At 57.6% G+C, this 27,189-nt stretch overlaps 8 protein-coding genes across 8 annotated transcripts; all 8 read left to right on the forward strand.

Moving 5' to 3' along the window:
- Positions 1-4,054: 4,054 nt before the first annotated feature.
- Positions 4,055-8,488, forward strand: LDBPK_241320 (hypothetical protein, conserved; the record flags this gene model as incomplete). Its single annotated transcript, XM_003861175.1, has 1 exon — positions 4,055-8,488. The coding sequence occupies one exon, from the start codon at positions 4,055-4,057 to the stop codon at positions 8,486-8,488; it is 4,434 nt and encodes a 1,477-aa protein (XP_003861223.1).
- Positions 8,489-9,712: 1,224 nt separating this feature from the next.
- Positions 9,713-12,139, forward strand: LDBPK_241330 (DNAJ-domain protein, putative; the record flags this gene model as incomplete). The annotated part of the gene is made up of 1 exon (XM_003861176.1): positions 9,713-12,139. One exon carries the CDS (start codon positions 9,713-9,715, stop codon positions 12,137-12,139), a length of 2,427 nt encoding a protein of 808 aa, XP_003861224.1.
- Positions 12,140-16,867: 4,728 nt separating this feature from the next.
- On the forward strand, positions 16,868-17,632 carry LDBPK_241340 (hypothetical protein, conserved; the record flags this gene model as incomplete). Its single annotated transcript, XM_003861177.1, has 1 exon — positions 16,868-17,632. One exon carries the CDS (start codon positions 16,868-16,870, stop codon positions 17,630-17,632), a length of 765 nt encoding a protein of 254 aa, XP_003861225.1.
- Positions 17,633-17,883: 251 nt separating this feature from the next.
- On the forward strand, positions 17,884-18,612 carry LDBPK_241350 (peptidyl-prolyl cis-trans isomerase-like protein; the record flags this gene model as incomplete). The annotated part of the gene is made up of 1 exon (XM_003861178.1): positions 17,884-18,612. One exon carries the CDS (start codon positions 17,884-17,886, stop codon positions 18,610-18,612), a length of 729 nt encoding a protein of 242 aa, XP_003861226.1.
- A 553-nt stretch (positions 18,613-19,165) lies between these two features.
- LDBPK_241360 (hypothetical protein, conserved) lies at positions 19,166-19,498 on the forward strand (the record flags this gene model as incomplete). The annotated part of the gene is made up of 1 exon (XM_003861179.1): positions 19,166-19,498. The coding sequence occupies one exon, from the start codon at positions 19,166-19,168 to the stop codon at positions 19,496-19,498; it is 333 nt and encodes a 110-aa protein (XP_003861227.1).
- A 290-nt stretch (positions 19,499-19,788) lies between these two features.
- Positions 19,789-20,046, forward strand: LDBPK_241370 (hypothetical protein, conserved; the record flags this gene model as incomplete). The annotated part of the gene is made up of 1 exon (XM_003861180.1): positions 19,789-20,046. The coding sequence occupies one exon, from the start codon at positions 19,789-19,791 to the stop codon at positions 20,044-20,046; it is 258 nt and encodes an 85-aa protein (XP_003861228.1).
- Positions 20,047-20,483: 437 nt separating this feature from the next.
- LDBPK_241380 (translation initiation factor IF-2, putative) lies at positions 20,484-23,159 on the forward strand (the record flags this gene model as incomplete). The annotated part of the gene is made up of 1 exon (XM_003861181.1): positions 20,484-23,159. The coding sequence occupies one exon, from the start codon at positions 20,484-20,486 to the stop codon at positions 23,157-23,159; it is 2,676 nt and encodes an 891-aa protein (XP_003861229.1).
- A 503-nt stretch (positions 23,160-23,662) lies between these two features.
- On the forward strand, positions 23,663-26,329 carry LDBPK_241390 (hypothetical protein, conserved; the record flags this gene model as incomplete). Its single annotated transcript, XM_003861182.1, has 1 exon — positions 23,663-26,329. One exon carries the CDS (start codon positions 23,663-23,665, stop codon positions 26,327-26,329), a length of 2,667 nt encoding a protein of 888 aa, XP_003861230.1.
- Positions 26,330-27,189: the final 860 nt, after the last annotated feature.

Genomic DNA, 27,189 nt, shown 5'->3' on the forward strand with positions numbered 1-27,189 from the left:
TATCCGCCATCGTGCTCAACACACAGATTCAGTTCCCCGTCATCGTCCCCTTCGTGCTCGCCGCCGTCTGCATCCCATGCACCATGATCTCCTGGGCCTGCGTCGCCAGCGTCTACAACTTGACCATGTGCGGCGACCGCTTTGGCAGCAAGTACCCCTACACCGCCGGCTTCGCGCTGATGGTCGCGTCCTGGGGCCTGGAGCTCATTGCCGTGGTCATACTCGCCTGCACTACCTGGACGCGCCCGCCGAAGGAGGAGGAGAACGCCGCTGATGCCAAACACTAGTGTATCCGAGCGCGTGTGCACCGCATCGGCTTCGTCGATCTGTTACCACGGTTGAGATGCAAGGCCACCACCTGTTGTAAAGGCGCGTAGCGGAATGCGGTGGTCGGTTCGACAGAGGAGACTTTGTTAGCTGAGTATGTTTGCTTGGTGGTCGATGCGCAGTGAGATCGGGGCTGGTTTCAGGCGCATCGGTTCCGATGTTATGGAATGTCCAGTGCCCGCCGCTCCTCCTCTCCCCCTGTCACTCACCGTTGCCGAGTTCCTTCTCTCTTGAACGCCTTTTCCATCGAGTGTGTATGTGTGTCGCGCTGTGTGCCGTGTGCCCCGCCCTCCGCTCTTCTTCCTTGGCCTTTCTGTGTCGAACTGGTGCTGATGGTACAGTGGTCATGTAAAGAAAAAAGCAGCACACAGTCGCATATTCGGAGACGCGGAACGTTGCTGAGGCGTGCTGCCATACACACGCGCGCAGAGACTTCAGGAATGCACACAGCTAGTGCCCCTGCCGCTGCTCTTTGTTTTCCTGAAAAGGTGGAAAGCGCGCACACGCAGCGAGAAGGCTACGATCAAGCGACAGCGCCACCAAAGAAAAACAGTTCACCTCTCTTTCTCTGTCGCCTCTTCTCCTGTTCCAGCACCACCGCGAATCGCTGTCTTTCGATTTTTTCTAACTGTCTCTTTAGTGCTCCCTTTCTTCTGTTTACCTCCCCCCTCCCCCCTTACCAAGTTCGGTGGCTCTGTTGTGTACCTCTTCCCCTGTCTGTTGGTTTTTTTTTCCTTGCGTGTGCGTGTGTTTTCCCTCGGATGTTCTGCCTCTTTTCGGAACCAAAGCATTTCTCTATCTTTTCATCGTCCCTCACACACACACGCGCACTCTCACTCTGTACGGTAGCGCGATGCCCACAGTGGAGTAGCACATACATTGTGCTTTCGGATGGAGAGAGAGGGGGAATCAAATGGAAACAAGAGGAATGTGCATGACGTGGAGGAAAGAGAAGCGGTTGTCTCATGGTTCCCGCTCCTCCTCCTCTCCCGCCCCCTACCTCTCGCTCCCACCCCCCATCCCCCCCCCCCGCCTTCCTTCCTCCTTCAACCAACCAGCCAACCCCTGTTCTCCATCCTGCCCCATCACGCGCTGTAGCCCCGTTCCAGCGCCGTCTAGAAAAGGAAAAGAACGGGAGGGAGGGAAAAGAGAGAAGTGCTTTGCCTGTCTACGTGTCCCCTCTCTTTTCGCCTCTATGGTGCGTGTGTGTGTGTGTGTGTATGCTGGGAGGTCTCTCTACCTCCCTATTCCTTCTCTTTCCCTTTTCTCGCTGTTGTTGTCCCCCCCCCCTTCCACGCACACACACGCACACTCTAAAAGCTCATCTGCATCCATTTAACCGGCACCAAAGGAAAAAGAGTAAAAGCTACAAAGCGTGCACGTGTGCAATGCCCGCTCTTGGCCCCCCCCTCCACCTCCACGGACTCAGCCGCAGGCAGAAGCGCACTGGCACACGCACGCACATGTTAGGTGTGTGTGCGTGCGTATACGGTCCCCCTCCCCTCTCTCTTTCCCTCACTGCCAAGCTGCGCCCCCTCCCCGTCTTTCACAGCCTTCACATGAGAGTGGTAGGAGGAGAGCAACACAACGGTGAAGAGAAAATGGACGTGCGTGCGGGGGGGGGGGGGCACGAACTGCCCTCCCCGCATTGGTGCATGGCATCCACTTGTGCCAGTGTTGTACGTGTGGAATAAAAGTGCACACCAACACACACACACACGCACGCACTCTTCGTTTTTTTTTTCAAGGGTGTCTCTTGCCGTTTGGCGTTACTGCTGCATGTGTGATTTATGCCCGCGTATGGGGCTCTTGTACTTCGTCGGCTGCTCGCCCTTCGCTCTCTCTTCACTTCTCACTGTCTACACCGTCGCGTTGCTCACAGTGCAGAAGACGCTCTTGGCGACCCCACACGCACACACAAATCCATCCAATTCCGATGGTGGACAAGGCTGGCACCGTATGTGTCTTTCCTTAGTCGGCGAAATACCAGAGTAGCACTGCCCGCTGGGCTGCACACTACAGGCTAACGCACGTGGCACTATCTACGTCATTGATCGCATCCGCCGTATCGGCTACCTGCTTCGGTTGCACAAACCCACGGCAGCTTTTCCCGCCGCATCGCCGACGCCGCAGCAGCGTCTCTCGTCGCTGCCCCCATCGCGCCTGCTGGGAGTAGTGCTGCTCCCCCGGTGTGCAGCTTCATCTTCCCTCTGAGCCAGCCTATGGTAGCGTCCCTGCCTCAGCAGACGCAGCTGATGCAGTTGAAGCAGATGACCGCCAACACCCCTCATCCCTCTATGGCAAGCATGGCGTCGCAGGTTACACCGCTGGACACGTAAGGGCTGGCGAGATCATATCGCGCGAAAGCCGTCGTGGAGTTTGACTCTGTGTCGTCCACCACTGCTATCGTGTGTCCCACCACTCGTTTAGCGTCCTAAGGGAAAAAGCACCTTCACAACGACTCCCCCAGCTCACCTGCTGACGCCCCCTCCCCCCCCAACCAGCTACCCTTCTTCCCTGCCCTGCACCAGCGAAGAGTCTACTCGTCAAATTCAACGCCAAGATAGGACTACAGCGTCCACGGGCACGACGGCAGCAGACAACGACCGCCTGACGGCCTCATCTGCGCACTCGGTCGCCTCTGTGCCGACCGATGCCGTCGACCCTCCTTCCATGCACTGTAGCTCCATCATCGAGAGTGGAATGCGGCAGTCGATTCACTTCTGCCTTCTCCCGCCGCGCCATTGCTGGCTCGAGGAACTCTACCTCACGCTTCGAATGCCGCGCCCGGTGGCCTACGCGGACGCTGGTGCTCCTCTCCTGCCACTACTGACGAGCCTATTTCCACATCGGCGCGCGGCGCATGTGGCGGCACCTCTCCTTCGTGACAACCCATCGAGTACAGCGGCAGCGCGATCGCGGATGCTGTATCTCGAAGGTGACCACCCTGGTGTTTGTGGAGCCGCCTAGCCTAATGACAGCCGCGCAGCGCGAACCGTATCATGTGCGACGGCGCCACCCTCGCCGTGTCCGCAGTTGAGCAAGAGGATCTAGTGCTGATAGTGGGAGGTACGTTTCTGGAAGAGCGGCCTGAGTTTGCTGGATTGGTACCTCGTCATGCAAGGCATCGACGTTGTGACCTCGTACTGTTCCATGTGGCGATGTGCCACTGCGCTCGAATGAGAATCTCGTACCTGGCAGTACCTCCAGGCCCAAAGAGTGGCAGGGCCCAGGCCAGTCGCGCTATCAGGCGAGGGGAGGGGAGGGGAGGGCATGTCCGACGTAACGGGCACGTTTTTCTTGCAGGGGTCGTTTTTCTGCTTTTGTGTGTGTGTGTATGTGTGTGCTCTCTTATCTCCTGCACCTGCCCAGTGTGTGCGGCGGGTAGTGAAAGTGCGGTGGATTTTCTTTTTTTTGTAGTCATCGACGCGGGACGGCGTGGCATGCGTCGTGTTCTGCTGTCGTCGTTGTGGTTGCTTGCCAAGCGCCGCAGGCACGGATATGATGACTTTTGAGACTGTGTGTATGTGTGTGTGTTGCCCTGCGCACTCTGAAGAAAGAGTCGTGGTTGGGGCGGCATGGGGAGGGGCGCACGTCATTTCCGGCACTCCCTCCCTGTGCGCACAATGCACAGTGCAGTCGATTGGATGAAGGCAAGAACAGCAAACAAAAACAGGACGACTGCTGTGAAGCCCGGCCACAGGTATGCCGGCAAACACTAAGATACATGCGCTGGTACTGCAGAGGTGGTGCCAGCCATCGATTTCTCTGTTGTGTGCCGACGCAGCGCGTACTACCACATACAAAAGCGCCCGCGACTCTCGCCGCGTGGCGCAACTGTTCCGATAGACGCGTCTGTCACACGGCTCTTTCCCTCTCTTGTTACTGTTCTCGCTTACGTGGGTCCCCCTCCCGTCCCCTCTCCGCTCCCATCAAACAGTGGCCATCTGCCACTCACGCCGTGCGACCCCCTCAGCTGCGGCAAATGGATTCTTTCTACAGCAATCAGGTGCGTCGGGAAGAGGCGCGTGCGCTGCGTGCACAACTCAGTGCCTTCGTGGATCATCACGAGCAGCAGCTCTTCGACGCGCAGCAACGGCTGCGCCACCCGACCGATGCCACGCACTGGAGTCGTCAGCACGATGTCGTGACGGTGCAGCTGGCAGACACGCCGTACCACGCTTCATTCAGCGCACATCATCAGCCGCGGCAGCGGCGAGCGTATCAGCAGTCGTCCATTGCAGACTTGCTCGGCAGCACGATGGCAAGCACCGATCCGCTTCTCTTCCGCCTTCTCGTCTCTCTTGCGAGCTCCAATGCGGAGATGCAGGCTCTGAGCGACGAGGCGCGTCGCTGCTACGCGCCTCCGCTGGCGCTTGTCGGTGATGACAACGAGAACTGCTACAAGAGCCGGTCGACCGACAGGGTGAAGGGACTTGGCAGTGACGGCAGCAGCGGCGATACCCGTCGTGGCGGGCACCCGGCGATGAATGCTGGCGGTGACAACGGTCCGTCGTCGCTGCAACACCCACAGCTGCGGCGGCAGCAAGAGCAGGAGGACATTCTTGAGGAAGAGAAGCTGCTGCACTCCACGTGGGCACTGCTGCCTCTGTTGCAGGACATCTGGCTGTGGCGGCAACGCGTGCAGGACGTCGTGGCGCACGCGCTCTTCCAGCTGGCGAGCATCTACCATGACACTCGCTCCAAAGGAAGCAGAGGCGATCCGCCCCCGCTCCTCCATGTGCGACTGACATCTTTCTGGGACAGCCTGAGCGACCTTCTTGGGGCGGTCCTCCTTGTTGAAGAGGTTCTTCACCAGAATGCCAGTATTAGAGACGGCGTAGAGGTGATGCAGCGCCTTCTCGCGCAGCAGCAGCTGGATGCCAAGCGAGATGACGTTACTGGCGGCGACGATGACGGAGAAATGATGCGCCTGCTGCTGCAGAAGCTGCAGGCAGACATCTTGGATAGTAGCCTACTCGCCTCCGTGGCCGCGCAGCGCTTCGACCAGCTCTTTGAAGCCTCACTGGCCGCATGTGAGCAGAGTGAGTCGAGACCGACAGCTTCCGTGCCCAGCACGCAGCGCCATGCCACAGCCGCGCGGACTGCAGCGACGCCGCACCCACCGCCTTTTCGGGAGCACACTTCCCTGTGCGAAGAGTTTATCGCCGTCTTGACAGGGCGGTGCAACGACTTTGAGGCCACCCTCTCGTCACCTCGTGCGTTGGAGCACAAGTCGAGCCTTGCCGCTCTCTGCGGGCTATGCTACTTGATGAAGGGGCTGTTCCTGAGCTCCCTACCGGCACGCGGTGGCCCTGCCGCAGGCCCCACCTCAGTCGCGTCGACAACGGTAAGCAGGCTCGTCGCAGCGATGCTAGGGCATGTCAGCCAGCGGTTTGTTGCCTGGCAGTCTGTCGTCCCACTGCTGCAGCTGCAGGGCCTCTATGTGCTGTGCCCACTGCTGTGGTGGCGGCGCGCCTTTCCTAGCGAGCTTTCCGCTGCTGCTGGCGCCATGAAGGACGGTGCTGGCGCGCTGGTCCGCAGAACCGTTGTGGAGGCGTGCCAGACCTCCGGCTCGCAGTTCCTCTCCAACATCTCGCAGTGGACACAGCAGGTGGATCGCTGGGCCGCGGTCGAGATGCAGTCCGCCCTGCCCATCGACGCACCCCTGTGCCGTTCGTTTATCCAGAGGATGGTGCTGCTTATTCAGCAAGGAGTGGCTCTGTCGCGCAGCGTTCAAGACGGCGTGGTGCAGCTCCTGTTGCTCCATCACCACGCGGAGGCGCCGCTGACGGTGTCGATGGTGCACGGTGTCCTGCAAGGCGTGCTGCTCTTGCAGCGCATAGCGGACGCCTACCACAGCAAGATGGGCATCCTCGCCACTGCTCAGGCGGCGCTCGTGCAGTCGATCGTGTATGTCCTCGAAAAGCACCTCTACAACTTGTTCACCCGCACCTGCAGCACCAGACCAGGCACCGCAGCAGTGCCGACGGCGGTTGCGCAGGAACAGCTCCTTGCGCTACAAGGTGCCTTGCAACTTCTTCACAAACCTTTTACAGCGGACACCTTAGCGTGTCTTGTGCTGCTGCTGGACGTGGCGCTAAATCGCGAAGAGCTGCAGCAAAGCAAGGCCTCACCTGCGATCACAGAGCAGGAGCGCGACGACGCCTTCATCGCACTGGCACAGCTGAAGGCGATCCTCACCTACCAGCAGACGCTGCCGTGCATCACGAGCGCCTCTTTCCTCTTCTTTCATCGCGAAACCCTGTACCCACTCTTCCTCAAGTACTGCTATGAGCACACCTTGGCGGCCGTCTCCCTGCCGCAGATCGTGTCTGCCCTGGGCGACTGTCGCCTGCTCATCATGTCCGCCCGGCATGTGAAGAACCCGTCGGAGACGCTGCTGAGCGACTACGTAGAGTTTGTGCGAGACTGTGTCCACAAGGAGCTGGTGCAGCCCCTGTGCACCGAGATTGAGAACCAGCTGCGGCTGCGCACGCACGACGCCGTGCTAGGCCAGCCGTACCGCGTACTGCGGCCGTCTGCCGAGGCTTCCGGGCGCGATCTGACCCGCTATACACTGCTGCAGCCATTTCGCTTCTTCGATGAATGGATGCACGTGGCGGCGCAGATCGAGCACTACCTCAGCACGCAGTTCTACAACCTGAACGCCCTCATGCCGAACGACTGGAAAACGTACGAGGAGATGCGCAGTCTCGCCCTTCGCACCTATCGCCTGCGCATCGCAGACAGCCACCTGCCGAGCTGCATCCTGGACCAGGGACTGGACGTGCTTGTCATCACGGAGAACATCCAGCAGTTTGTCGCGTACTACACGTACAACCTGAACGAGCAGATCTTCATCCAGCGCCCCTCTTTGACTCCGTCGAAGCATCTACATACCCTCAACACGCGCCACATCGCCAACTCGATCCGCACACACGGCACCGGGGTCATGAACACCGCTGTGAACTACGTGTACAAGTACCTCCTAAAGAAGATGGCCATCCTGTCGCACTTCCTGCACGACGACTACGTCCGCTCGCACCTGCTGAAGGACGCGCGGGCGGTGCGGCAGCGGAAGAAGGAGCAGCAGCCCTGCAAGTACCCTGTGGAGCAAGCAGAGCAGCTGATCCGAGAGATGGACCGCCTCGGCGTCGCTCACGACGGCGTGTCGTTCTTGGAGAAGGCTCGACAGCTGATTAGTGAAATGGGAAATGCGCTGGGGTTCATGCGCATGATGCGCAGTGGCGGGCTGCGTGCAGTGGCGGAGGGAGCGCGCTTCGTACCGCTTCCGACGACGGCGGCGGCGAGAGGCGGCAGTGCGACGGAGGCATCCGCAGCGGCAGGAGTGCCGTTGAGCGCCTACATGGTGCACAGGTCCCGCACCTCGCGGCCACCACGCAAGTCCGGCGACGATACAGATGACGAAGAGGGAGAGGAAGAGGGCACACAAGACGGGTCTGACAACGGAGACAGCGACACGGTGCAGCAGCGCCAACTGAATCTGCGGCGCAGCACCGTCGACGCCGTTTCCAACCTTGACCGGGTAGTGCACAGCATGCTCGAGCAGCTCTCCGACGGCTCCCAGTACTACCCGCTTCTCCTAGACGCGATTGGGCGGCGGCTGCGTCGCTCATCAGCGGAGCGGTATGCTCACTTGCAGCTGCTGTACCTCCTCGTCCCCGCCCTGGCAAATCTGCAGGTGGCCTACACCATCCAGGAGAAGGAAAAGCTGCTCAAGAAGCACAAGGAAGAGGGCGTCTTCTCTGACGACGGCTTCGCGGTAGGGACGACGTTCTTGCTCGTCCTCTTTCGCGCCTACGAGTTTTTTGATGACCTTCACTGGTTCGAGAACAAGAAAGCCCAGTACCGCGGGAGGCTCGAGGCACTGCAGGCGGCGCTCTCCACCGCCACGGCTAGCGGCTCACCAGAGTTTGACAACCTCCACCTCACTTCCTCCACCCTGCACACGTATCTAAAGGAGTACACGGGGCTGGAGAATGCCTTCACCTCCAGCCGGCGCTTCTTCGACACCGCCTCCTCGTCGTCGTCCTCTGCGTCCGCAGCTGCTGCACGCCCGACTGCGTCCGATGCCAGCCGTCGTCGCCACGCGCAGGAGGCATCGGATGAAGAGGACGAGCAAGAGAGCGGCGAGTAAAAGCAATCGGCCCGACTGCAGAAGTCACATGAGGGAGAAGTCGGAGGGCCTCTATGTGAGTCGCCTCTGCTGCCGAGCGTCCGTGTACGTTGGCTGCTGAATTCGTGTGATTTTACCGCCATCCTATCTCGTCTCCTCACCCCTGTCCACATCCCCTCCCACATGCCGTCGTGGACACTGTGTGGCGCATAAGGTGGGGGGAGTAGGGAGACGACAAAGGCGGAAGACGCGGCAAGCTCTCTGTATCGTTACTTTGCGCCTCGGCGTGTGTGTGTGTGTGAGCTTGCATGCACGGTGAAACGAAAAACAGCAGGAGACGTTCGTTTAGGGTTGAATGGGGTTGACAGTTGTGAGTCAGTCAGCCCATCTCCGCCCCGCCTCCACGCTTCCTCCATTCCTCCCTCCCCCTCCATCCTTCACCGGTGTGTCCGCTGCGGCGCTGTTGATATGGGGTTTGTCCAATCCTTGCCCCCACCACCCCTCACACCCCCGTGCTACTCCCGTCCTTTCTCTTGTTCACGATGGACCCTCCTGTTTTGACCCACACACACACACACACATGAATGCGCTGGCAGTCCTGCCAACCCAGCACCACCCCCAATCTGCGATCCGTGTCTCTTTTGCCTGGACTTCCTCGACAGAGGGCCAACACCAGCCACGGCAGAAGAGCGAGGAGGAGGAGCGAGTGACGACATGGTGAAGTACGCTCACGCACGCAAAACTCAGCTTCTACGCCCATCGCGACGCCTCCTCGCTCCCTCTGCACCCCCCCCTCCCCACACACACACACACACAGCTCACTTCTGCGTGCACGCGTTATCCTCGCAGTGGTGTGTTTGAGGAGGCGGAGGACAACGCGGAGAAGAGAGAGAGCGACGGAGGAAATACAGAAGCAGCGGTGGGGCAGTCGTGTCTCGCGGTGTAGCGGACGCGCGGATTGTATGTGCGTTGTGTTGGGAGTGCACCACGTCCTTGTGCTACGAGCAGTCGCCACCACCAGCGCACCAAATCTTCCTTTGCTGTACTCTTAGCTCTCTCTCTCTCCTGCTCCTCCCAACGCACGACACTCTTCGCATCGTACGACGCACGCAGACACAAACACACGTGAGGCGTATTCGTGTATCTGTGTGTGTTCTCACTTGGATGGAGAAGGCGGTTTGCAGAACCAAGCCCCCCCCCAAAAAAAAAAAAAAATCTGTACCCACCCCGTGTTTGCGCGTCTCCATGCTGCGACGAAGCCATCCATGGCGCGTCATGACACCTCGCCAGGCGCTGCGCGTGCTGTCCCTGTCCCCCACAGCGGACCTTACGCCGGCATCCATCAAGAAGGCGTACATCCGGCAAACGTTGCAGTGCCACCCCGACCTGCACCCGAACAATCCAAATGCAAACGAAAACTTTCGCAACCTCTCAGACGCCTTTCGTGTGGCGCTCAAGGCGCTGGAGGCACAGCGGGGCGGCGGGTCCGCGGCGGGGCGGCGCAGCACCACCAGCGGTGCCGTCGATCTTTACGACCCGCAGGAAGCGCTGGAGTCGCTTCGGCAGGCGATGATTGCCTACCACAGACATCAGCAGTCGAGCGAGGCGCCATCCACGCCCTCGTCGTCCTCCCCACCGTACGGGAAGCCGGAGAGCCACGCCGCTGGTGCTTTCTTCACGCCGACGCTGGAGGACGTGTCATCCGTTTGTCAGCGGGAGGCGGTCGCGATGCGCCGTGTGCACACTTTCTGCGCTGAACTTCCCGCGGTGTTGTGCGGCAGCCACTCCGCGGCCCTCTTCGAGGCTGTCGCTTTCTTTCACACACGCTATGTGGAGTCGATGTCGGCGTGCGTCATGCGATTTGCACAGAATCTGCCCATCATCGTGCGCCGTGTTGTGAAGCAGCGCCGTAGGTACGTAGACAACGGGTACTTGGCGGTGGCGCAAGGCATCGGCACCGGATCTCGGCCGCGCGGGCAGCGCATTGAAGACATGGCGATGAAGCCGCTGGTGTTGATGGGTGCACTCATCTTTGATCTGCCTGAAGGGGCTTCAAATGAGCGGCGGCAGTGCCTCGGCGAAGATGCGGTGGCGAGCGGCGGCGGCAGCAGCAGCACCTGCGGCGCGTCTCGCCCTGCCGATGTTCGTGTCTCAGACGAGCTGAAGTGTATCATCTATCCTGCGGACAGCATCGCTGACATCACAGCAAAACTCGGCAGGTGGGAAGCGGCCAGCTTCGACCGACTAAAGCTGGAGCTGGCGATCGTGGACGTGAATCGACTGATGTCGGCTATGTTGGGGCTGCAGGACGAGGAAAGCAGCGGCCGCTCCGAGGCGCACCTCTCCGTGGAGCCGCACCTGAGCGAGAGCAGCGCCGCCGCGGCGATGGTGTTGCGCACACTCCAGAAGCTTGCCGGCGATCTGTGTTGTCACTTCGACGCTGCCGTTGACAGCGGCGCCGTTACCGAGGCGATGGTGGAGGCGATGCGCCTGCAGGACAGTTGCGACACATCAGCCAGCGTGCAGGACGATATAGCGGCGCAGTCTCTAGAGACGCCAGCACTAGTCGCGCAGTGCCGGCAGCTAGCGGAACTGGCGTGTCCAACCATTCGTGGCAACATCGTCCTCACCTGGAAAGCAGTCGCGACGGACGAGCTGGTGAAGGATGACGCCGAACAGGCAGACGTCACAACGGCGCCGATGCCGTTAGTGGACGCATCTCAAACAGACAGCGCTGGGAAGGAGAAAGGAGGCGGTAAAGTCACACCACCCTTTCTCGTGGGGCGCCACTTGACGTGCTCCACCGCTGAGACGCTCTTCTTCTCCGTGTCCGTGACGCTGACGAGAGATCTACACGCCTTCCTACTACGTCTGCGCGGCGCACTGAAGAGGGTTGTGCAGTCCACCAATCAGTCGAAGCGCACGCTCTTTGAGCTGCTGCCACTGCGCGAGAGCATTGTGAAAGAGGAGTTCACTCGCATAGCCTCCGACGACGACGCCGACACGTCACCCTTCCGCTACCGTGGCCCTGTTAACTGCTTTCCACGCATCTGTAACATGGACACACACCGCGAGCACCAGCTGTGGAAACACCTCTACGTGCACCGCGAGTACGTTGCCAAGCACGCGCCCGCAATGAACCCACTCAACGTGTTCTACGAGTGCTTTCCTTACGACCCGGACGCACCGGCGCACCGGCCGAGCTCTCTCGATGCGGACGGCAACGTGCTGGCGGGGTGGGTCAGCGGCGGCCCTGACGGCTGCGACAACGTCGTCATCACAGCGACGCAACTCGACGACCCCGCGCACTTCACTGAGTGGCTAGAAGAGGTGGTGGAGCAGTCGTCGCTCAACCGCGAAACAGAAGAAATCCTGGCCAAGGCTGGCGTCGGCTACGTCAGCCGCGACCCCGTCTTGCCGCTAGCTAATTATCTCTCGTTCGTTAAGGCGTTCGCGCAGTCCACCGCGGTGCGCGCCGTGCTGGAGCGCAAGGACGGTGCACCACACAAGGGTACCGCCACGCCGGATGACATTGGCCTCGCCATCATCGTCTCACCCTCGCGGTGCGACGTTCGAGACGGTGGTCGTCTTTTCATTCCGTGGTACGTCGATCCTGCAATTCTGCTGGCTCTGCTCGACGACGCCGACACCTCGCAGCGACTCGATGTGTAAGCGGGACCCAGCGCCCACGATGCGCGACAGCAGCAGCAGCAGCAGGTAACGCGAACGAGCCCGAGCCTCCGAGAGAATCTTCCACAGAAAAACAGAACCCTAACAGCAACACCAACACAAGCGCACCCGCACCAGCAAGCAAAATAGCCGCGAGCACGCACACGCCCACAGCCGCCCGACACCCCCATGCCACGCCCGAACCCTGCGGCCCCGGCCACCACCACCACCCCCTACCGCGGCGCCAACCCCCCCCCGCCCCCCTTTGGGCCGCGACCTGGCCCCCAAAAACGGCGGGCGGCGGCCGCCACCCCATCACCCGACAACGAAGGGACCGGGCCCCAAAGCCCCCCACGCCGCGAAGCACACAGCCACACAAACGCAGCCCACAAGGCCACAACACCAAACAAAACCAACAGCACCCCCTTTACCCAACCCACGCCTTTTTCAATGAAATACCAAAGAAACCCCGCCCATGGCGGCACCCCCCCCCCGGCCACCCAAGCACGGCCCCCACCTGCAGGCGGCGCGAGGCCCGGGCTTGGGACACGCAGAAGCCCTTCCCCAGCACACGGATGGCACAAGCGCGCCCATTGCAGCAGGCCAAAAAAGCGCAGCGCCACCCAGCAGCTTGGCGCCGGCACCAGCGGCGACAAACCGCCCCGACCCACCGACGCCAACGGCACACGACCCTGTCACCACGAAAGGCGGCGCAACACCCCACGGATAAAGCGAGACTTCCCAGCGCCCACGACGTAAAACAAGTGGCCGATCCTTTGGAAATGCCGTGGCGTTGTTCGTGGCTTTGTGAAAAAAAGAAGCAAAACCCCAGAGCACCCAAAAAAGGGTGCCCTTTTTAAAGCGACTGCGCCACAACCCAGCCTTTTGGGGCCAACGCCACCAGCCATGAAAAAAAAAAACACCCCCGGCCCCGCCAGCGGCACCACAACCCCCCGCTTCGAAAAAAACGAAAAGAACACGAGCACTGCGGCGTTTCAGAAATTCCATAGAATCAAGCCCAACGCCAAGACACGCCAGGAGCCGCCATCCTGAACCCCAGCAAACCATTTTAAGACAAAAGGCACCGTTTACGACCCAAGCGGCGTTTCTTAAAGAAGCCGCACATCCCGAGGCCCACCAAAAGAAAAGCGAACACCAAGCACCACAAGGCAAAGGAAGACGCGTTTTGAACGGTTCACCCCGCGGCCCCCCCCCCCGGCAAAAAGCGCCTAGCCCGCAGGCCGCCATGGCATTTGCCGAAACGAAAAAGCCCGGTGTGAAAATAGTCATTTGTACACCCCACATCCGCCCCACAAAAAAAGGCAACGGGTAAAAAAGAGACCGCATTCATCCTAAACTTGATGTATCCCAGCCTTTGCCGGAACAAGCGGGGAAAATCGCACCGCGAAAACCGATGGAGAGAAAGCACTTCTCAACAAAAAAAAAAAAACAAAATCATTGCCCCACCAGCCCGAGCAAAAAACCCACAGCGGAACAGGCACCCGAGGGAAACAACGGCAAAACCCGAGACCAAGCACCAAATAAAATTGGACCAAGCACCGCGGGACCCGAAAAGTAAAAACCAACACGTAGACGTCAAAGACGCGTTTTTTTCCGCGGCTTTCGGGTTTGTGTAGCGAAGCAAAAATAAAGCGGGCGTAAAAGTTTGCTGGCCATCGGGCGCGGGGCGTTGGGAAAACATTGGCCTCTCCTTCGAAAAAACCAAAGACAGCCCAGACATTGTCATTCCGCACCTTTTGAAAATAAAAAGCCGCAAAATCTGGTTCGGAAATGCCGTTTTGAGGGGCGCGCGCGCCAACCACCGGGCCCGCAAGGTCTTAAAGAAATGCAAGCCGGGCGCCCTGGGCTCCAAGAAAAAGCACCATTCCTAATTTTAGTCATCGCGCCGGCTTTTTTCTGCCAACACACCGCTTCGATTCTCCAAGGTTAGTATTTTACGATAACGATGTTTTTTTTTTTTCAGGTCACCCATAACAATATATAGCCGCCAAAGTCGCTTTTCTAATTGAAGCGCAAAAAAAAATGGCCGTTTCCCTTTAAAGTTTTCGAAAGCGTTTGGGCGCCTCTTTCGCTGAAGCTTCGGTCTCCGCGCTGAAAGGGGCCTCACCCCCGCGCCAGCGCCACGGTAACCCCGGCCAACCCCCCCCCCCCACACACACACACCAAAAAAAATACGGGCGTGTAAACAGATTGCGCGAACAGCGGCTGGATACCCGGAAAAAACCCGCAACCCCGCCGCCCCCGTGGCGGCTGTCCTTTCTCCTCGCGCTACGCCGTTTGCCTACCCGCGCGCGGGCTCATGTTTGGTCGCTTAGCGTAAAAAATGCTTCCCGGAGATGCCAAAGTGCTTTTTTTTGCCGTTTTGCCAGCACTTTATTATTCCGTAATTCATCGTGAACCCCTTTTCCGGAGAGCCTAGGATGTTGCACTCCCCCGCATATATATATATATATGTTGCCCGCAATTTTTGTCCGCCGAACTGTTTTTTTTTTTTTCTGGTGGCCCGGCAAAGTAAAAGATTAAAATGCGAAAAAAACCATCAAAAAAATTTGAAAATGCCAACAAGCATTTTTTTTTTATCTGCGCTGTCAGAAGTCATGTTAGACTGTTCATCGTGTTTGTTTTCTCGGGCAGTAAAGGCGCCATTTCCACCGACGGCGCGCGTAGTTTACCACACCCCTGAAAAATGCGTTCCGAAATGTTTTGCAAAGAGTTTTCAGAAAACTAGGGTTTAAAAGATGAGCGGGTCCTTGGGCTCTGCGTTTGTTCCGCGCATTTCTACCGAGACCCCCGAAAAAAATGCTCATGTCGGAAACGTGTGCTGCATCAACTGCTTTGTGGCCAGGGCCACAAAAAAAAATGTTTTAAATTCTTTTAAAGAAAAAGAGCGTTTCACTGAACATCTGTGAATTACAAAAAAAATACCTCTCTTTCACCCACCCTTGTATTTTAAAAAGCTCTTTTTATGGACTTCAAAGTTTCTTGGGCTTGTTTTTACCGGCGTCTTCAAAGCCTGGGTTTATCCCCGCCAAAGGCCAGCCCGCTTCTCGTGGTGACAGAGTCATGCACCGACGACGTAGGGGGAGGTCGGAGTGAGTCACCGCCACTGCTGTCGGCGGTCAGGTCCTGGATGGCGCTGCGGTGGGGGCACCTGCAACAGTGAGCACGCTTGTGCCATCCGTGTGGTGGGTGGAGCTCCGGCGTGACTCTGGCGTGCCCCCCACCCGGCCCTCACACTGCCCTGCTGGTGGGGGAGCCTGGGCCACCGCGGGCGGGATGCGGCGGGTGGGGACGGGCATGGTGGTGGGGGGGCGGCTGTGGGGCGGCCTGCGGGGTCAGGGGCGAGTGGATTGTGAGGCGCGGGGTCCTTGCCGTGATGCGTGCCTGCTGCTGCTTTTCGCGAGGCGATGGGGCCTGCGGGCAGGGCTGTGTCGAGCGGGTGTCGGCTGATGTTTCGTCCCGGGCGTGTTTTTGGAATGAGGGGCGGCAACCGTTTTTTTTTTTCCGGTGGGGCTAGGGCGTTGGCCGGGGGCATGAAGCAGCGGAGGGGATTGGCAAGAGAGTTTTTCAGTGGGAAGAGGTATATCTTGTGGAAAAAGGTGACGGAGTCTGTTGGATACGCGGGTTTTTGCGGCGAGATCGCGGGTGTGTTTCGCTACCGAAGCGGCGGTTACTTGTAGGTGTGGGAAACCTGGGTGTTTGCCGGGCCTGGATGAAAAACGACGTAGCTGTGGGATTGCCAGCGTCAGGCGTGCAAAGTCGTATTAATAGCCCCCCTCTTCCAAGTTTTCAGTGAACTGCTTGGCCTGCACGACCCATCCCCACCCCCGCTCAAGGAGGCACCCGGCCCGTCTTTGTGCCGTCGGTGAAAATCGTCCAAAGTGCCTCTCTTTCCATCGTTTCGAGATTACGCGTTGCCTCGGCCCCGCGCTCCGATCAGTAAGATGGAGAGGGGTCGCCGGCGGAAGGAACGCGTGAGCCATCGGAGAAAAGCTTACGCTCTCAGGAAGGTGTGTCGCCAACTGAAGTAGGTCTCTCGGCTGACGTGCCCGCGGGGGCGCGCAGAAGCAGAAGAGCTCGCTTACGGGGCGCTGAAAAGGTCAGGGGTGGCGCCTTGATGCAGTGACATTCGCAGTGATTACTCCTGAAAAGAGAAGCTGGTAGGTAAGAAGATGTAATGTTTTAGGTGATGGTCTCAAAAACTTGTGGACTCTAGCATTTTCCTGCAAGCCAGAGGTTGCAGCGCCGCTTCTATAGACTTTACTGCTTAGGTTTTTTTTTGTTGAAGAGCATGTATGAACCACTTTTGTCGTGGTTTGGGTGGCTGTGCGGTGAGGAGGCTCTTCAGTGAACCCAATCGATTCTGTTTCTCCTGGCTAATATCAGTGCTTGCAAGGCTGTGATTGGTAGTCGCTGAGCTCCACGTAAGGTGCTTGAATTTGTAGAGAGGTGAGCGCGACGGGAAAATCGACTTCCACAATTAACATCATTGAAGCAGTTTCCTTATCGTAAAGAGCCTGTGGAAAGAACGGATGGTGATCCCTCTTCGTAGTGCTTGCCGCATACCCGAAAGAAGGAACCTGAGCAGTGGTTCGATCCATCCCTGCTTCAGGTACCCAGAATGCTCGCATACACAATCCCTTTTCTCATCTGACTTTTTTCCACCTAATTCTCAATCATTAACAGTAATTTAGGTACAACGGAAAAGTGATGCCTCCGCGCAAGGTAGACGCGCAAGTCAGCGTGGTGGAAAAGATCGTCGAGCGACCGTCCGTTCTCGACGTGACGTTGGCGAAGATCGATGTGAACCAGTACGACGCTGCTTACCCTTTCCGGCTTAGGGTCGTTCTCTGTGGGAAGAAAAAGCGCACCTCGCTTGATGAGACCTGGGAGAAGCTGGCTGCGGAGATAAAGCTACAGTGCGACAAAGCGAATCCTTTCTTCGATGCCTCTCAGAACAGCCAGCTTGGGTCTTTGATCATGGACTACGGAGAGTATTTTATGCAAATTGTCGAAGGTCCAGAAGGCTACGTTTTCCGCTTTGCAGAGGAGATGAAGTCAGTGCCGCTCGTCGATACAAACAGCGTGCGCATTCTGTTTCTCGACGACGATGTCCCCACCACTATTTGCGTCGGAATCACCCTGATAGACAAAGTGCCACCCTCATCTTTGGTGATCAGCTCAGCGGAGAAGAGCACGGAAGAAGTTACGCAAGGAGTTGCACACGACTTGTCATCTATTCTAGAACTTGCTTCTCAGGGTAACAGCCAGATGGGAAGGATGAAGAGCGTGTTTGCTGAGAACGCCAAGGTGAACTACCCAAAGCTGTTCCCCAAAGTGGAAATGCTTGAGGCGTATATTAATAGCGACAGCTTTTTCACTCTTGACGAGTTTGTGGACAATTTCTGCAAACCTGCGCATCTGGCCCGCGATGAGGAAATCAATCACCCCGCGGCAGACCCGCTGAAGCACTGATGTAAAAACAGCGCGCACTGGCGCTGTCATGCTTTTGATGTACGGAGACGAAGTGAAAGTCAGATGCCTGTTTGGATTCTTTATCAAGTCGTGGAGATTACCATTGTGACGGTAAAATGAACCCGTGCGGTTTACGCAAACAGGCAAACACAAACGCATGAGCTAGGCTTGGGAACAGATAAAAATGTCACTAGGCAGACAAAGAGGGCGAAGATCGCAGCTAAGTCCCATGCGAAAAGGTATAATATGCCATGATCGCATTGGCGTTTCCTCGGCCTCTAACGACATCTTTCTTTCTACCCGTTTTTGTGATGGATCACCGATACTCTGCTTTCCCAGAATCGGAAGAAAGACAACTTGTCGTTCTTCCCGAACCTCAACTCACAATGCCTCCGAGAAAGGCAATAACAAAGGTGAAGTTGCACAGCGCTGAGAGTGTTGATACCGACCTCCAGAACTGTTTGTTGCGCATCGATAAGGGTACCGACGTGTATGGGATGTTGGTGATTGAGTTGGACAGTGGCCGCTCTCCCAAGGCGTGCGAGCTCGTTGCTCAAAACATTCCTGCGTCAAACACAACCGACAAGAGTCGCGGAAAGCAGGGTGTTTACAAGAACTGCCGTTTTACGCGCCTGACCAAAGAAGGAATTCAGACTGGCGAAGTTGTTCCGGCTGCCAAACCTGTTCCCGCAGCCGAGCTGGAGGGCGAGATAGGTCGCGTGCCGCACTGCTACGGCGCAGTATCGCTGTGTCGAAGCTCGACCTCTTTCGACGGATCACAGTTTTTCATCTGTCTTACCAGCGATTCTGTGGAGCTCGATCACTTAAACAAGAAGCACGTTTGCTTTGGACGCGTTGTCGAGGGACATGATGTCTTGGCAGCTTTGCAGAGTGATTTGGCCGAATATTCTGGCGACATGGGCCTAGTCCGCAAGGACTGTCCGTATGTGATGGCGGAGCTCAGCTACGCATCGATGTAAACTAGTTTCACGGCTTGAACTTGCTGCATTGAAATGCTATCAAGCAACGACAAAAAAAAAACAAATGATGCTTTTCTCTAGAGAGCGGTCTTGCTCATTTCGTACGCCACAGTGCGTTTGGATGGGCTTCAAAGTGCGGTTCTTTTGTGTGCGCCTTCACTTTCAAGCGAACGATGCTATTTGCTGCCACTTCTGTTACGGATTACGCTCTTTTATCTCATTCGCCAATGTCGGCGTCTTGTTGCCGGTTTCATTACTACGGTCCTAAGGTGTATCGGAAAGTGCCTTTTTGATGGCTTCCAAAACGCGATCGGTACATGTGAGCGAGGCGGCATCTTCTGCGCTCACACTGGAGGCTATTACTCACATATGCTCAAGGAGGCTGAGAGATTCTACCAATTCTGATGACAGAATCGCAGCCGAGTACGAGAAAGACCATCTCCTTGAACGGCAGGGGATTATTATCGGACTGCGTCTGATGGAGCGGCTTCTATACCGAGAACCGGTCTTTGGTGGAACCTCTACCGACATTGTCCGCTATGTTGGGTACACAATGTGGAAGGCCATCTTCGGCAAAAAGGTTGACTCAATCAAGGCGATCGATAGCATATATCACTTGTCAGACAACGACTTTCGATGGCTCCAGGGGTTTCCTCAGCTTAAAGGGCAGGACCGCGTCCAGACGCTAGCAAGTTCAGAAGGCGAGGGCTCAAAGGATGGCTACACCGAGGAGCCAGTCGGCCCTGTGTCGCACAGAGATGTTCTCCTGTACACAGTTGGTATTATCAAGGGTGCCACACATCCTCTTCTGGGCGAAAGTAGCCTCGCCGTGACGGGAACTCATACGAAAGAGGGCGAAACCTTTTTCACTCTTGATTTTAGGTGAAGAGTGACGTGTTTTTTTCTCAGTGCTTTTCCGTGTGATATACTGGGAGTGTGAACAAGAAAAAAATTAGATGTGTTGTAGCTACCTCGAGTGGTTTCCTCAGGCAGCAATTAGAATAAGAGGATCAGCTGTGCACAACCGTTGCCGCGCGAGCAGTCATCATCTTTGATCAACTTCTCTCTCTTCTCATTCTACACTTCATTTCTCATCCATCACCTTGAGCTTCACTTTAGTTCGAAGTAGTTTCTCCTAGTCTCTCAGTGCAACTCACTATGTTTCGAGGGGCGACGATGAGCCGTGTGGCTGCGGCAAACCCCGCAACATGGATGCAGCGCCGCGCGGCGTCGCTGCGGTCGGAGAAGCCTTGTGCTAGCCTTGCCGACAAGATTGTGCGTGGGCCGCCAAAGTCGGTGTACTACACGCACCCTAGCTACGTGATGTCTCGTGATAAGATGCTTCATACGATCTGGGTGGACATCGGGATCTTTCACACGTGCGCGTATGTGCTGTTCCCCTTTTTTTTCGTTGCCTACTTCTTCAAGGCGTGAGCAGATCGCGGGGGCGGAAACCACAACTCTCTGTTAGGTGGCGGGACGCGAGTGTGTCACATGATTTATCGGAAGAAAAAGTAGTTTCTGTCATCGATCCTCTCTTCTACACTTACTACTTTTTTTCTTTTGCTTCGAGCATTCTAGTGCACTGATAGCTTCTCTGTAGGAAACGAAACTAGAAGTATCATTATTCTCTTGAAAGGGCCCAGGCGTACGGCTTGCGAGGCATGCTTGCTCATGCAACGTACTATTACATCTCAATGCGCAGTCGGGCAGCCAAGACGTGGCCGTTACTCCACGCCGCTGGAGTACTTCTGCCAGATGCCACGTGCCGTCTCACAATACTTCCAGCCATCTCCGGCACACCATCTCTCTACTCCTCCACTTTTCATCAACAAAAAGATCCCTTCGTGTTGAAAGCATCTGGATGTTTAATGCGACGCCGCGCTGCCTGCTACTTCCATGCAACAGGAGTTGTTCTGCGCACGTGCCGCGAAGGCGCCCTGTTTCTGCTGCCGTCAGTGCTAGACTCCAAGACATTTGCCAAGCTGGCAAACCGCCAGGGAGCAAAACTGGAACTTCAGCTTTACGAGGAGATCAGGAGAGCCTCACCACACCTACACTCCCGTGCCTTTCTCGACCAGGCGAAGGAGCAGGCAAGAGAGCTGTGCTCGCCGCTCACTACACTGAAAAGGGAAGAGGTCGAGTCCACTATAGCGCAGAAGTACAAACTCACAGATGATCGACTTGTCACCTGCTTGGTTCCCTACCAGCTTGGAGCCAATATCCTCCTCTCCCGCCTACCTCCCAAGGTCAGGGAGGAGTCTCTCCGGGAATTGAAGTCTGAAGAAGCAGCCAGGCAGAGTGGGTCTCCTCCCGCACCGAACAAGTGGATCCAGTGGTATGAAGCCGACGTTTATGTTTCAACTGGAAGGAAGTACTTGGAGCGCATCAGCACCCGTCGACAGCGTCGCATTCCTGTCTTCGCTGTCATGGGACATGTAAATCACGGTAAGACTGCCTTACTCGATGCCTTGCAGGGGTCGCGCATCGGTGCTGAAGAGCCTCATCACATCACGCAGTCCGTTCGGGCGTTCACGATACCAAGGCCAGGCGCCGACAACGATCTTTTTACCTTCATCGACACTCCGGGGCACCGCATTTTTGTCGAAACTCGGTTTCACGTGCAGCTGATGGCTGACGTCATCGCGTTGGTGATCTCGGTCGCCGAAGGGATCGAAAGTCAAACTCACGAGACGATCAAGGTCGCCCTCAACGTTGATAAGCCGGTGATCGTAGTCTTGAACAAGCTAGATCTCTTGTCTGACGCGCTTACTGCCAAGAAGGCAGTGCGGCGCATCCTAGCAGAGCTGTACTCTATTGGGCTCGACGTGCACCTGCTGCAAAGGGAGAAAGATGTTGAGGCGTTGACGACCAAGGCGTCGACCGTTTGCTGCAGTAGCTGCGGCAGCAGTCTCACAGATTTGCGTCCGCAAGCGGAATACTTTGCACCGATGAAGACGGTCGATCCGGGTTATAAGGGCAGCAAGCGGCACCCACAAGTGCAGCTGCTCCGCAAAAGCTACGGAGTGTGTGTCTCCGCTGCAACCGGAGCTCATATTCCCCTCCTGTGGCGCGTTCTGCAGCTTTGTCGAGATTGTGCGCCTCCAACATGTCTCAGCAATTCCGTTGGGCACACGGAACACAACGCCGCCGTTCAAGCCGTTGTGTTGGAGTCTTCTAAGCACCTGTTCGACGAAGAGGGCTTTCGGCTGAACCGCAAGCGCCAGCAGATCCAGCGGAGCATCGATCGAAAGCAGGAGAAACGCTTAAAGGTGTTTGAGCAACGAAGTCCTCGGTCGCGCCTGAACTCTGCATACAACAGCGTCAAAACGCAGTCTACACGCCAGAATCGGACCAGCTCGTCGTCCCTGGTGATCACGGCCATCGTCCAGGAGGGCGTTCTAACTGAGGGAATGCACTTTATCGCCGATCAGGCGGGGGGCCAGGTGCACGCCTTGGTCGACTACTGGGGCAATCGTGTTGAGAAGGCGTACCCCGGCATGGCCGTCACGCTTATCGACAAGAGCAGCATGAGTGGGTGCCCCGGCGCCGGAATCCATGTGCTGTCCATGACAGACCTCGCTTCGCGCGTGCGCGTACAAGCGTATCGCCAACGGCTGCAGTGGTACGCTGAGATTTTTACGACAAAGCTGCACTACCTCCGCCCACGGGGTATGGACGTGTCTTTCGCCCATCTGGGTGACTACGGTCAACTCGGCATCACCGACTCGCTTGAATGCCAACTCCTGTACGGGCCGCCGCAAAAGCCCTCCGAGGAGCAGAGGCAACCGGAGGCGCTACCCCCAGGGACCTCGGCGAGCGATGAGTCCATTGGTGCGTACCTCGCGGAGAGGAATCGAGAGTCTGAATCAAACGCGCTCCAAGTTTCCTCGGTGGGGTCTGTTGCGTTCCCGGACGGTGCAACGAAGCGCTTGACACAGGCAATTATGGACAAAGACGATGAAGAGGTGCTCGAGGCTACGTGGCAGAGTGCGCAGCTGCAGCGGCAGCTCACGTCCCAAAAGGAATACGAGGATCACGTTGCACAGTGTGTGCAGGTGGGTGTCTTAATCAAGGTAGATTCATGGCACACCGCCCGCATGCTACACCGCGAAATCTCCCGTCTCGGCACGCGCAAGGTTTATTTTCAAGTCGTCGGTGCGCGTTTCGGCCCTCTGCAGGTGAGCGACATCATTTACGTCATGCAGGCTGTGAAGATCATTGTGTGCTTCCGTACGCCTCTTTCCGCGTCCAGCGACCTGGACAGCTACATCGAGAACGCCAACTTGTGGGTGCTCCAGACCGATCACTTCTCCGACGTGGCTCTCTTCATGAAGTGGTGCGCGGTGGCGACGCACAAGGAGAAGGTGCTCGATGAAAATGACGGCGACTTAGACCACGGCGACGAGTCGGGCCCTCGGCCTCGAATTTTTGTGGACTCGAAGCCGGAGGCGGACAGCGGTGATCCGAAGGGATCTAAGTCGCAGAGACAGAGGCTTCTCCTGTATGATGACGACAACAACGATGACGAGTTTTGGAGCATGTAGACTCGATTCCCCTGGTCGTCTTCGCAAGTGCTACGCGTGCTGCCTGCATTGTTGACGGAGCGAGCTGTCCTCCTTTTTTTCTTATGCGGTGCTACCGACAGGTGAGCGCTGATCGCCTGCAAGGGCTTCTCACAGAGGGTGACGGACATTGATCCGAAATCGAGCACCTGACACCACCACCGCCAACAGAAAAAAATTGACTTTGTCATGCATGCCATACTTGTGTCTTCTTCTTTTTCCCCTTAGCCACAGGTCCACCGGCAATGGCTGTTTAGCCTCATCGACTCCTTGGGGGGGGGGGGGCTGAGGACGAGGAACGACTGCATGTGCTCGCCCCAGCTGCATGCACCTTGTGGGACTTTCGTGTCCCTCTCGACGACCAGCACCGTTGTCCATCTGCCTCTTTCCCTTCCCCACGCTCTCCTTCTGCTCTCCTTCGCTTTTTTTTTGCAGCTGCCGACGGAGCCCTCATCAGTTCTTGAGTAGGCTGCTCGTTGCATATCATGGACGCCACGCACGATCGCCCACCCGCGGGGTCGGCGGCTGTATCTGTGCATGCCGCCTTCGGTAGCTTCTCACAAGCCCGCGAGCTTACAATGGCTCGGGAGCAACCATTGCTCGCACTCAAGGCGTACAGCACGTGGATGCGAAGGAGGAGGGTAGGCGCATCGGCGCGGGCTGCGGCACTCCTGGACTTTACGCTCTACTGCAACATGTTTGCCTTGCAGATCTGGGAAACGGAGGATGTCCGCCCTGATGCACCACTTGCTCTCGCTCGTGACTACTTCCAGCTTGTCATGGACGAGTTCAGTGCGCTCTACAAAGTTGTGCTGCCCGACCTCGACGCACCAGAGACCGATGCCGACTTGGCCTCGATGCCTATCTTGGATGCGAAGACAGATTCGGTTCCTGGCGGGCTGTGGGCGGCGCTCTTGCTCACTATAGGCAATCAGGCGTGCGTGGAGCTGCGTGCTGGTGGAGACGGTGTCGCGAAAGCGGAGCGGCTTTTCCTCCTTAGCAGACAGCTGGAGGGGCAGATGAGCGACGTGCCGAGTCTCGGGTGGACGTGGAGGATTGTCCGAGACCTCAATGCAGCTGTTTGCGCGGTCATGCACTGCGACTTTTCTCAAGGAGAAGAGGCTGCCCGGAGCGCCCTCGCACTCCTGGAAACGCACATAGAAGACGAATCCGCGGATGCACTTTCCAGTGAATCAGTTGATGAGAATGGATACGCCCCACACACATCCCTGCTGCTGGCCCTGACTCACTACACACTAGGTGTTGCCACAGAGAACACTTCGTGCGAGTCGTCTCTCTTAGACTACGATCGCGCAATCGCACTAGCCTCCGAGGGCGACACAGGCTCATCCCTCGCGGCCTTGATGAGTCGAGCCAGAAACCGACTCGCGGTGTATGTAGAGGAGCGGCAGGCTAAGGCGACGCTCCAGGCAGAAGAGGCGGCAGGCGCAGCGAACGCCGAGAAGAAAGGTCGCACGGCCTCGCGACTCAAAACTGGAAAGGCGACGTCCTCTCGCCGCGCACCGCAGAAGGCTGAAAATCCTCGCTTCTCGCAATCGGAACAGGGCCTGCCCCCCATCGTGACCCCGTCAATCCCAGACGTTCTCCAAGGCTATCTTGAGAAGGAGGGGCTAACCACCACATTGGTACGCGTTGGCGCCTTGAAAGATCTCTATGAAGTATTGGCCAGGTCGCTTCCCGGATACGAGGACTGCGAAGCGCTTCCACAGTCCCTCTTCGCCGGAACCCGCTTCGAGGCTGGCGCCCACGAGTCTATCTTCGCCGTCCTCTTCTGCACCGACACACCTTTGCAGTGGACGTTACGGCTCCTCGATGCGGCAGGGAACCCTGTCGCCCTCCGCCACTCTGTGTGGGCACCACGCCCGGTGCTAGCTTCGCTGCTCATGGAGATGGCTGCGCAACGTCCGCCTGCACCGCGGAGCACCGCGGCCCTCCAAACCCGCAAAGAAATTTCCGACGGTAACGGAAAGTTGCGCCAGCAAGTCATTCAAATGTTTGCCCCGCCGGCGGCAGCTCCAACTGTGAAGCAGAAGGCCCATGAGTGGGTAGACGCTGCTGTGGAGCTGCTTGGACAGCGCTTGAGCCTCCTCCTCAAAACGGAGCGTGCCTTTGAGGAGCAGTGGATCGCGACGGAGCGCATTCAATCCGCTTTGCACACCTTTGCCGTTCCGCAAGACATCCTGCGTGTGAAGCAGGAACTGCTGAAGGAAAAGCATCTGCAGGAGCGCCGGCAGGATCGGAGTGCGCGCCTCATCGTGCACTTTTTTCGACACATCGTCAAGCAGCGAACCCTCGGTGCGGAGCAGACGCTCGTGAGGCGGCATCGCTTTGAGGAGAGGGTGGCGGCCGCGGTGACTCTGCAGAAGTACATACGTCGCTGGTGCGCCTATCAGGAAATGGGGCGCCGCCTTGCAGCGCGCAAAGAGTACGTCGAGAAGATTATCCGGTTGCAGAGTCTCGCGCGACGGAGAGCGGCGGCGCGCGCTTACGCGGAGCTGCGCGAGTCGAGGCGCAAGGAGGACCTCATTAAAACACACCTCATCCTCTTTTCGTGCGCCGCTCTTCAAATTCAACGAATGTATCGCGGGCATTGTGCTCGACTGCGCTGCTATCATCTTCGCGGACAGATGCACGCCGCCACGCTGCATCACATGCGAGACTCACGTAACTACTACGCCACCGTCATTCAGAAGTGCGTGCGTGGAATGCTAGCGCGATGCCAGTATGGGCGAGCCGTGTATGCGAGCCGCTGCTACGGCCGAAACGCCTACAAGACACAGCTTTGGGAGCGCAGCTGCGTGGTAATTCAGCGCGCCTACCGCGCATGCCGCTCGCGCCGCAGGCTCGCCGGCTATAGAGCTGCACCACAGATTTGCGGTGGCCCACAGCTAAGTGGGCCCAGCACTGCATTTTCGAGACACTTTGTGCGTGTTCACACCGATGGTGCAGTGACGGCGGACAAGAAGCAGGCGGTCGCAGCGAACAGGATCCAGAAGATGTATCGCTCTTGTGCCGCGAAGCGGCGACTGGAAGCTCTCAAGTACGCTCGAAGGAAGGAACTGGAGGCGAGGGAGGAGCAACCGCAATGGGGCGCGCGATCAACCTTCTCGCTGAAAGATTGCGTCTTTTGAGGCATCATTATTCACCCAAGTCTGCCGTTTCTCGCTACCCCCACCCCACTTTTCACACATACCTACATACCTTCGGACATCCGCCCTGACGGGTCTCGTATGGGCGTGCGTGTGTATGTGTGCGTGGCGGTGCTTCATGTACCATAATCGGGATGTAGGCGTTGTCCGTCTTTCCCTTTCACGTTTTTCTTTTCGTTTGTTCGCTGGAACATTGGCTCCCGTACCTTTTTGTTTTATGTTGTCGATTGGCTTTCTTGCTTTGTGTCGTCCGTGTAGCGTGGGCATGCTTGCGTCTGTGCACGTCATCGACGCCCAAAAAGAAACCGCCGCAGACAACTACGAACAGAAGCGCGTAGAAAGGGGAAAGGAGTGAAGGATCATTAGCCGTAGTACTCATACGTAGAGGCCACCACCCCCTCCCACATATGCTGCTATCGCTCATGTGTTGTTCGGACGCGCTTTCGCACCCCACCTGCACTGGCGACGGCCGTGGACCATTTACTGTCGCTTTTTATGCTCTGGTGCGTCCACACGGTCCCCATCTCCCTCTCGCTACCGCTCCATTCTTTTGTCGCTTCCCGTGGTCGCTCGTCGCTGATGTCGTGGGACGCCTCCGTGCGTGGTATCGCAGGGTCCAGTGCCCCCACTCTGTCTGGGGAGGCCGAGCAGCCCCCCTCCACTATCCCCGCCAAAGGCCAGCCCGCTTCTCGTGGTGACAGAGTCATGCACCGACGACGTAGGGGGGAGGTCGGAGTGAGTCACCGCCACTGCTGTCGGCGGTCAGGTCCTGGATGGCGCTGCGGTGGGGGCACCTGCAACAGTGAGCACGCTTGTGCCATCCGTGTGGTGGGTGGAGCTCC

Source organism: Leishmania donovani, chromosome 24 (assembly GCF_000227135.1).
Source record: "Leishmania donovani BPK282A1 complete genome, chromosome 24".
Taxonomy (NCBI): Eukaryota; Euglenozoa; class Kinetoplastea; order Trypanosomatida; family Trypanosomatidae; genus Leishmania; species Leishmania donovani.